Source organism: Sebastes umbrosus, chromosome 1 (genome assembly GCF_015220745.1).
Source record: "Sebastes umbrosus isolate fSebUmb1 chromosome 1, fSebUmb1.pri, whole genome shotgun sequence".
In the NCBI taxonomy this organism is placed as follows: Eukaryota; Metazoa; Chordata; class Actinopteri; order Perciformes; family Sebastidae; genus Sebastes; species Sebastes umbrosus.
This window is the reverse complement of record NC_051269.1, coordinates 43,778,949-43,790,235: the sequence shown is the minus strand read 5'-3', so window position 1 is coordinate 43,790,235 and position 11,287 is coordinate 43,778,949. Positions and strand designations below refer to the sequence as shown.

The 11,287-nt window shown below is 41.8% G+C and overlaps 1 gene segment (V, D, J or C); it reads right to left on the bottom strand.

Moving 5' to 3' along the window:
• LOC119488621 overlaps positions 1 to 6,591 on the bottom strand; it is a 13,575-nt gene extending 6,984 nt beyond the window's left edge. Inside the window, 5 exon segments of the C gene segment in view lie at positions 540 to 875; positions 3,172 to 3,291; positions 3,387 to 3,719; positions 5,494 to 5,835; positions 6,467 to 6,591. Coding sequence covers positions 540 to 875; positions 3,172 to 3,291; positions 3,387 to 3,719; positions 5,494 to 5,835; positions 6,467 to 6,530 — 1,195 coding nt within the window.
• Positions 6,592 to 11,287: the final 4,696 nt, after the last annotated feature.

The window sequence follows — 11,287 nt, the reverse complement described above, 5'->3', positions numbered from 1 at the left end:
CTGGACTGTAATCTATATGAGCTACAGTTCCTCACCTTTAATCTGGACTGTAGTCTATATGAGCTACAGTTCATCACCTTTAATCTGGACTGTAGTCTATATGAGCTACAGTTCATCACCTTTAATCTGGACTGTAGTCTATATGAGCTACAGTTCCTCACCTTTAATCTGGACTGTAGTCTATATGAGCTACAGTTCATCACCTTTAATCTGGACTGTAGTCTATATGAGCTACAGTTCATCACATTTAATCTGGACTGTAGTCTATATGAGCTACAGTTCCTCACCTTTAATCTGGACTGTAGTCTATATGAGCTACAGTTCCTCACCTTTAATCTGGACTGTAGTCTATATGAGCTACAGTTCCTCACCTTTAATCTGGACTGTAGTCTATATGAGCTACAGTTCCTCACCTTTAATCTGGACTGTATTCTATATGAGCTACAGTTCATCACCTTTAATCTGGACTGTAATCTATATGAGCTACAGTTCATCACCTTTAATCTGGACTGTAATCTTTATGAGCTACAGTTCCTCACCTTTAACCTGGACCGTAGTCTTCCTGCTGAAGCTCCTCCCCCTACAGAGCACCACACACTGGTATCGGGTCATGTCCTCGGTGACGGTGAGACACACCGGGAGGACAGATGTGTGGTGACTGCCGTCTGAATGGAGACAGGCCTGTTCACTCAGATCCTCACTGAGCAGCAGAGGAACTGAGTCTGACTGGACCGCCGAGTCTTCACCGCTTCCTAATTTAAACCATTTCACTTTGACCTCCCGCTGTCGGGCTCCTCGGACGCTGCATCTGAGGTCGGTCTGCACCGCGGCGTATATGATGCTGGGCTGGCTGATCTCAGAGACACTGACTGGAGCTGTGGAGGTCCATAGAAACACACTAATAAAACGGAGACCATCAACTAGTTTCTCTTCCTTCTGATTATGAGTCAAACTTGAATTATTACTCATTACACAGGTGATAAATTAAAGGCCACAGTTAACAGATCTGAACTCAACTTAGTTCAGTTGTACAGTTTAATATGACTGCTTGGTACGGTAACTTGAGTAGGAAGAACAAAAACAAGCTTTCCAAAATTGTTAGGATTGCAGGAAAGGTGGTCGGCGAGCCACAAAGGCAGCTCTGTGATATATTTGATGGAGGTATTCAGGAAGGCCAGACAGATATCTGGAGACGCTTCACACCCACTAAACTCAGAGTTTGAGCTGCTCCTGTCTGGCCGTCGATTCAGAGTCCCGAGGGCGAGCCGGAACAGATATCAGAGGTCTTTTATTCCCCATGCCATACAGGTACTGAATGCACAGTGACTGCACTAAGGGGTCTACACCTCTGCACAAAGATGTATTACTTCTCTATACATACTACATCCTGTTACATTCAGCTGATCCATTTGAAATACTGATATATTAACTTGCACTATTTCATGTCTTTTAATGAGCATTGTTGAAGGAACCTGAGAGACGAGGACTTCATCACCAACGACTGCTCGCTGGAACTGTTGTGACCAATAAACAAACTACAAACTTGAAGGTTAACATCTTTCCACAGACAACATCTGTTGTGCTGAACAACTATATGAACTCCACCACATCTCCATCGCATCTCCGCCACATCTCCATCACATCTCCATCGCATCTCCATCACATCTCCATCGCATCTCCATCACATCTCTATCGCAACTCCGCCACATCTACATCATATCTCCATCACATCTCCGCCACATCTCCATCACATCTCCATCACATCTCCACCACATCTACATCACATCTCCATCACATCTCCGCCACATCTCCATCACATCTCCATCGCATCTCCACCACATCTCCATCACATCTCCACCACATCTCCATCACATATCCACCACATCTCCACCACATCTCCACCACATCTCCATCACATCTCCACCACATCTCGGTCACATCTCCACCACATCTCCATCACATCTCCACCACATCTCCATCACATCTCCACACATCTCTACCACATCTCGGTCACATCTCCACCACACCTCCATCACATCTCCACCACATCTCCACCACATCTCGGTCACATCTCCACCACACCTCCACCACATCTCCATCACATCTCCACCACATCTCCATCACATCTCCACCACATCTCCATCACATCTCCACACATCTCTACCACATCTCGGTCACATATCCACCACATCTCCATCACATCTCCACCACATCTCCACCACATCTCCACCACATCTCCATCACATCTCCACACATCTCTACCACATCTCCACCACATATCCACACATCTCTACCACATCTCGGTCACATCTCCACCACATCTCCACCACATCTCGGTCACATCTCCACCACACCTCCACCACATCTCCATCACATCTCCACCACATCTCCATCACATCTCCACCACATCTCCATCACATCTCCACACATCTCTACCACATCTCGGTCACATCTCCACCACATCTCCACCACATCTCCATCACATCTCCACCACATCTCGGTCACATCTCCACCACATCTCCATCACATCTCCACACATCTCTACCACATCTCCACCACATCTCCATCACATCTCCACACATCTCTACCACATCTCCACCACATATCCACACATCTCTACCACATCTCGGTCACATCTCCACCACACCTCCATCACATATCCACCACATCTCCACCACATCTCCACCACATCTCGGTCACATCTCCACCACACCTCCATCACATATCCACCCCATCTCCACCACATCTCGGTCACATCTCCACCACATTTCCACCACATCTCCATCACATCTCCACCACACCTCCATCACATATCCACCCCATCTCCACCACATCTCCACCACATTTCCACCACATCTCCACCACATCTCCACCACACCTCCATCACATCTCCACCACATCTCCACCACACCTCCATAACACCTCCATCACATCTCCACCACATCTCCATCACATCTCCACCACACCTCCATCACATCTCCACCACATCTCCACCACATCTCCATAACACCTCCATCACATCTCCACCACACCTCCATCACATCTCCACCACATCTCCACCACACCTCCATAACACCTCCATCACATCTCCATCACATCTCACTGAGCGGTTCACTCTCAGCATGTCCGTGTAACTGTAATTATTTGGACTGCGTTGCCATGGAGACGTACCTTTACAGAAGTACCTGTAGAGCAGCAGAGCTCCTCCGATGACGGAGGTGACCAGCAGCAGACTGGTGACGCTGGTGACCGCCATCAGTGTGACGGCGCTGTAACGAGGCTGTGATGGAGCTGCGGGGGGGAGGAGGATTTAAGAGATCCACATTACATATAATAAATCCGTGACTCAGTATGGATAAAGACTTTAATCTAAAGATGCTTCCCACCCTGAACAGTGAGAGTAACCGATCGGTTGTACGGCCCGCCGAAGGTCTGGTGCTCCACCTGGCAGACGACGAGCATCTCGCCGTCCTTCACGGCCGAGGAGTGGAGCGTGATGCCGCTGCGAATACTGAAGGTGCCGTCTAGATTGTGAACGGCCATCTCGGTGCAGACTCGGGAGAGGTGGCTGGCGCCTGCGTGGACGGCGTGGGAGCTGTTTTGGATGTGCCACGTCACGGCCAGTTTCTCTGGATAGAAACCCGTGATGTCACACTGGATCATCTTGTCCTCGCCCTCCGTCACGGCTGCTTTTTCTGGGAGCGACACTGAAGGCCGAGCTGGAGGAGAGAGAGACGTCACAGAACATTTACGCTACATCTTATTGTGGTAGGGTGTCACGCCTCGTCTCCACATCCAGTAGCCGTGTGTGCACGTATACGAGTCAACAGGAAGTCATTCATTCCTCTGTTATTAGAGACAGTAGACGTCTCTATAACCTCTCAGTGATGTCATTTACTGAGACCCTTCGTGGTAACACTTTAGAATAACCATCATTAGTAATACGATACGATAATACTTTATCAGACAGGTCTGAAATGTGTTTTGCATCACAGTGGCTCCATTTGCAACATCACAGAAAGGACAAAGACAAGAAACAAGGACACAAACATTAAACATTACAATCACAGAAGACCATATTCAGGGCCCTTCAACGTACGTTTGATCTGGGATTAGGCTCCATATTTAGTTTTAGGATTGACTGGTGTACAAAAGAGTGCTTCAGTCTAACCTTATTACATCGTGGAACCCTGTATCTCTGATTTGATGGTAACGATTGATATTCACTGTTCAGAACATGGTTGGGGTCAGAGACGATGGTGTTGGTCACCCTTAAGATGTTATTATGAGAGGCTGATTCATAGAGTTTCTGAAGAGGTTGACCTACTATCTTTGAGCAGATGTTCATTTGGTGAAGCAGTTTTGACTTTAAAGTAGTGGACAAACTCTTGTACCATGTAGAATAACAATACTGCAGAACAACTCATAATCACAGAAGTCAAAAACAAAAGAAGAATTTGTTTACTCGCCCCAAAAGACCTGAGGCGGCGGAGAAAGTCAATTCTTTGGTTTGTCTTTTTACAGACACATTCAATGTGGTCTTTCCAAGATAACAGATGATCAATCATTACTCCCAAATATTTATATGAAAATACCTGCTGGATTGTTTCGTTATGAATAACAATAGGAACTTTATGAGAGTCAGACGGTGAAATACAATGTCTTCCGTTTTCTTTGTGTTAATCTTGAGAGCATTACTGTCACTCAGTGAATGTCAATTATTAACTAAAGTTTCATTATTTTATTGTCAACAAATGATGAAATTATATATTTACTAAATATTATTAATGCTGTAATTTCTGTTATTTTATCATTAGTTTGTGTAATATGAAATAATGACTTTATATATTCTATATTGTGTCATAGCTGATAAGAGACGATCACATTAGTAAACTACTTATTAACACTTTATTGTTGCACACATTATAACATTTTATATCATTTATTAAATATTTGTTAATAATTACCAAATTATTTGTAAACCTTTAATAAATTGTTTGTAAAACATCTATAAACACATCATAGACACCAATTATTAACCATTGATAAACTATGAACTATCTATCTAAATAATGTTTATAAACACTTTACTAAATATTTATTAACCATTTAACAAGGTATTATAATTATTATTATTAATATTAATATTATAATCATCAGTTACAACTTTATAATATCATCCAAATAAGATTTATAGGTGGTTTACAAACCAGTTATTAACATTAACTAAGTGATGTTTATAGATGTTTTACAAACGATTTATTAAAGGTTTACAAATAATATATTATATAAAATGTTATAATATGTGCAACAATAAAACTGTTAAAATAACAAATTATAGAATTACTAATAATTAGTAAACATTAATTATCATTTCATTGTTTGTTTACAGTAAAATAACGATCAATTAAGTTTAATAACGAAGGTTATCATAAAGTATGGTATTAGAGATTAGGGTAGAATATATAATACTAATAATACTAATAATACTACCGAGCACTTGCAGTGCGGTGGTCTCTGTGTAGACCACAGGTGTGATGATCCTGCAGGTGTACATCCCTTCATCTCCAACAGTCACATTAGGAAGCTGCAGAGATGCATCCCTGTGCAGCAGCCGCAGTCTGTCCACCACGCAGCCGGCTCTGTTCACATGCACTCTGCCGTCCTCCAACGTGTACACCACGCTCTTCCTCCCGGTATGTTGATCCACCTTGTTCCACTCGATGGTGAGAGCGCTCCACTCCACCAGCCGGGACAGCTTATCAAACAGGCAGCTGAGAGTCACGTCTGCACCCACCAACACACCGAGCGTCCTGGAAGGGTCAGCCGAGGAACCTGGAAACACAGAGGGGTTACCTGGACACCGTGCACGAGAGAGGAGGCCAGTCTGCAAAACACAAGACAATGAACTGTCTGAAAGAGCAACGAACACAGAGCTGTCCTTCACTACCTCCTACCAGAACACAGAGCTGGACTCCTACCTCCTACCAGAACAACGAGCTGTCCTTCACTACCTCCTACCAGAACAACGAGCTGGACTCCTACCTCCTACCAGAACAACGAGCTGTCCTTCACTACCTCCTACCAGAACAACGAGCTGGACTCCTACCTCCTACCAGAACAACGAGCTGTCCTTCACTACCTCCTACCAGAACAACGAGCTGGACTCCTACCTCCAACCAGAACAACGAGCTGTCCTTCACTACCTCCTACCAGAACAAAGAGCTGGACTCCTACCTCCTACCAGAACAACGAGCTGTCCTTCACTACCTCCTACCAGAACAACGAGCTGTCCTTCACTACCTCCTACCAGAACAACGAGCTGTCCTTCACTACCTCCTACCAGAACAACGAGCTGTCCTTCACTACCTCCTACCAGAACAACGAGCTGTCCTTCACTACCTCCTACCAGAACAACGAGCTGTCCTTCACTACCTCCTACCAGAACAACGAGCTGGACTCCTACCTCTACAGTAGACAACAATCAGCAGGACTTTAATCAGAGATCTGATGTTCTGGAGCTGCTCCATCTGGACTGCTGGTCAGTACATGACGAAGTGAAAGCAAACTTTGACGCAACAGTTTCAGCCGAGTGTGTTCGCTCAGTTCAGAGAGACTCCAGAGGAGCACGTGCTGCTGGTGGTGTCACAGGTCATGAAGGCTTGGCTGTTAAACACTCACTTGGCTGCTCACTACCTGTTGTTCTAATGCTCCTCCTCCTCCTCCTGGACTCTGACCCGTGGCCGACACCTCCTCCTCCTCCTCCTCCTCTACCTCCTCCTCTACCTCCATATATATATATACATACATACATACTGTACAACTACTCACTGGTTTTTATATACATATGTGTGTATATATATATAAATATATATATATATATATATATATATATATCAACAACAACAACAACGTCTTAATGTGTTACAGCTTCATCACTCCAGATGTGTTTGTTTGTCCTACAGCACCTCCTGCTGGAGGAGAGGAGTAATGACCTCCTAGCTTAGCCTAGCTAGCATCCATTATAGTCCTATTATTTCAAAAATACACAAGTCAAGAGGACAACTTCTTTAAGAGGAGACACTACAGGTGAATTAAGAGACACTACAGGTGAATTAAGAGACACTACAGGTGAATTAAGAGACACTACAGGTGAATTAAGAGGAGACACTACAGGTGAATTAAGAGACACTACAGGTGAATTAAGAGGAGACACTACAGGTGAATTAAGAGACACTACAGGTGAATTAAGAGACACTACGGGTGAATTAAGAGACACTACAGGTGAATTAAGAGACACTACAGGTGAATTAAGAGGAGACACTACAGGTGAATTAAGAGACACTACAGGTGAATTAAGAGGAGACACTACAGGTGAATTAAGAGGAGACACTACAGGTGAATTAAGAGGAGACACTACGGGTGAATTAAGAGACACTACGGGTGAATTAAGAGACACTACGGGTGAATTAAGAGACACTACAGGTGAATTAAGAGGAGACACTACAGGTGAATTAAGAGGAGACACTACAGGTGAATTAAGAGACACTACAGGTGAATTAAGAGGAGACACTACAGGTGAATTAAGAGACACTACAGGTGAATTAAGAGACACTACAGGTGAATTAAGAGGAGACACTACAGGTGAATTAAGAGACACTACAGGTGAATTAAGAGACACTACAGGTGAATTAAGAGGAGACACTACAGGTGAATTAAGAGACACTACAGGTGAATTAAGAGACACTACGGGTGAATTAAGAGACACTACAGGTGAATTAAGAGACACTACAGGTGAATTAAGAGGAGACACTACAGGTGAATTAAGAGACACTACAGGTGAATTAAGAGGAGACACTACAGGTGAATTAAGAGGAGACACTACGGGTGAATTAAGAGGAGACACTACAGGTGAATTAAGAGGAGACACTACGGGTGAATTAAGAGACACTACGGGTGAATTAAGAGACACTACGGGTGAATTAAGAGACACTACAGGTGAATTAAGAGGAGACACTACAGGTGAATTAAGAGGAGACACTACAGGTGAATTAAGAGACACTACAGGTGAATTAAGAGGAGACACTACAGGTGAATTAAGAGACACTACAGGTGAATTAAGAGACACTACAGATGAATTAAGAGGAGACACTACAGGTGAATTAAGAGGAGACACTACAGGTGAATTAAGAGACACTACGGGTGAATTAAGAGACACTACAGGTGAATTAAGAGGAGACACTACGGGTGAATTAAGAGACACTACAGGTGAATTAAGAGACACTACAGGTGAATTAAGAGACACTATAGGTGAATTAAGAGGAGACACTACAGGTGAATTAAGAGACACTACAGGTGAATTAAGAGACACTACAGGTGAATTAAGAGACACTACAGGTGAATTAAGAGGAGACACTACAGGTGAATTAAGAGACACTACGGGTGAATTAAGAGACACTACAGGTGAATTAAGAGGAGACACTATGGGTGAATTAAGAGACACTACAGGTGAATTAAGAGGAGACACTACAGGTGAATTAAGAGACACTACGGGTGAATTAAGAGACACTACAGGTGAATTAAGAGGAGACACTACAGGTGAATTAAGAGACACTACAGGTGAATTAAGAGACACTACAGGTGAATTAAGAGGAGACACTACAGGTGAATTAAGAGACACTACAGGTGAATTAAGAGACACTACAGGTGAATTAAGAGGAGACACTACAGGTGAATTAAGAGACACTACAGGTGAATTAAGAGGAGACACTATAGGTGAATTAAGAGACACTACGGGTGAATTAAGAGACACTACAGGTGAATTAAGAGGAGACACTACGGGTGAATTAAGAGACACTACAGGTGAATTAAGAGGAGACACTACAGGTGAATTAAGAGGAGACACTACGGGTGAATTAAGAGACACTACAGGTGAATTAAGAGGAGACACTACAGGTGAATTAAGAGACACGACAGGTGAATTAAGAGACACTACAGGTGAATTAAGAGGAGACACTACAGGTGAATTAAGAGACACTACAGGTGAATTAAGAGACACTACAGGTGAATTAAGAGGAGACACTACAGGTGAATTAAGAGACACTACAGGTGAATTAAGAGACACTACAGATGAATTAAGAGGAGACACTACAGGTGAATTAAGAGACACTACAGGTGAATTAAGAGGAGACACTACAGGTGAATTAAGAGACACTACGGGTGAATTAAGAGACACTACAGGTGAATTAAGAGGAGACACTACAGGTGAATTAAGAGACACTACGGGTGAATTAAGAGGAGACACTACAGGTGAATTAAGAGGAGACACTACGGGTGAATTAAGAGACACTACAGGTGAATTAAGAGGAGACACTACAGGTGAATTAAGAGACACTACAGGTGAATTAAGAGACACTATAGGTGAATTAAGAGACACTACAGGTGAATTAAGAGGAGACACTACAGGTGAATTAAGAGACACTACAGGTGAATTAAGAGGAGACACTACAGGTAAATTAAGAGACACTACAGGTGAATTAAGAGGAGACACTACAGGTGAATTAAGAGACACTACGGGTGAATTAAGAGACACTACAGGTGAATTAAGAGGAGACACTACAGGTGAATTAAGAGACACTACGGGTGAATTAAGAGGAGACACTACAGGTGAATTAAGAGGAGACACTACGGGTGAATTAAGAGACACTACAGGTGAATTAAGAGGAGACACTACAGGTGAATTAAGAGACACTACAGGTGAATTAAGAGGAGACACTACAGGTGAATTAAGAGACACTACAGGTGAATTAAGAGACACTATAGGTGAATTAAGAGACACTACAGGTGAATTAAGAGGAGACACTACAGGTGAATTAAGAGGAGGACCACAAGAGTCAGCCAATTAATAATAAAGCATTTAATTGAATAATAAGTAATTGTACAATAAAAAAGGGGCATTAGTGAACAACTGGATTAAATTACAAAATAATTCATTATTTAACATTTTAATGGAAAATAAAAAGAAGAATTATAAAAATAATTTACAAATTAAATATTAATCCATCAATAAATAGTTCAAATCAAAAAGGGATTTACAAAAACTTCATTAAACATTTAGAGGACCACAAGAGTCACGTAGAAACCTCCCCAGCTGATTACTGACATTAAGACATTTATTTTTTGTATTACAAGTTTTCTGAAAATGTTTGTTTAAATATGCAATTATTAAATATGTGCAAATTTTCATACATTTCCAGAACATAAATGTGAACATTGGATAAAACCAGGTTCAAAATTCTTGTTTAATTTTGTTGACATATTAGAGTCAAAGTTTTTCTCTTTTTATCACTCAATAAATCTGAAAAATACTGTCAACAGCCATAAAACAGAGATATTTTCTCCATGTTTTTAGTAATAAAATGTTGTATAAATCAGGCTGTGAATGATAAATGAACAAACCCCTCTGTAGAAACCTCCAGAATATAGAGAGGAATGAAACTGGAGAGTTTGGAGGATGTAAGAGCTGCTGAAGAGGAGATTTATGGATCATAAGTAAAAACTCATTTTGAGGAAATGGATTGTAAACTTTCATACATTTTGAAGACACTGCAGGTGAATAGGATAAAACAATAAACTAATATATATCACCGTATTACAAGTTTTCTTAAATGTGATGTTTAAATATGTAAATGAGGCGTTATCTAACGGTAACTGTTGTTGAATTTAGGAGAAATCTACAGACAGAAATAGACAAAGTAGTAAAATAAACACCTGAATGTGTATTTAGATGTTTTCTTTCCACTAGTCTGAGAGAAGACGTGTTATAGAAGCTACATAGAGCTAAACATCAACACTGACTGGTGCATGAATAACTATGTTTTACCCTGAAGTGTCTCAACATCAGTTCTTTTAGAGTTTGTTTTGAATAAACAGGGTTTTATTCCAGCAGTAGTGTACTGTTCAGAAGAGATAATTCATATATATATATATATATATATATCTGAGTTAATGGTGAGTTATGTTTCTACAGTTAACTCTTTATAGATCTATGTTAACACAGTTCATTTTCACATGTTCATATACTTTCATCAGTGACTTTAAAACAGTTTGAATAATGTGTGGAATCTACCTCTGAGGTCTCCCTCACATTTACCTCAGGCTGACACCTCCTGGCTTCTGATTGGTTGGTTCAGTCACATGTGAGAGAGGAAGCAGGAAGTGTTGTTGTTGTTGAGCTGCTGCAGAGAGAGAGAGAGAGAGAGAGAGAGAGAGAGAGAGAGAGAGAGAG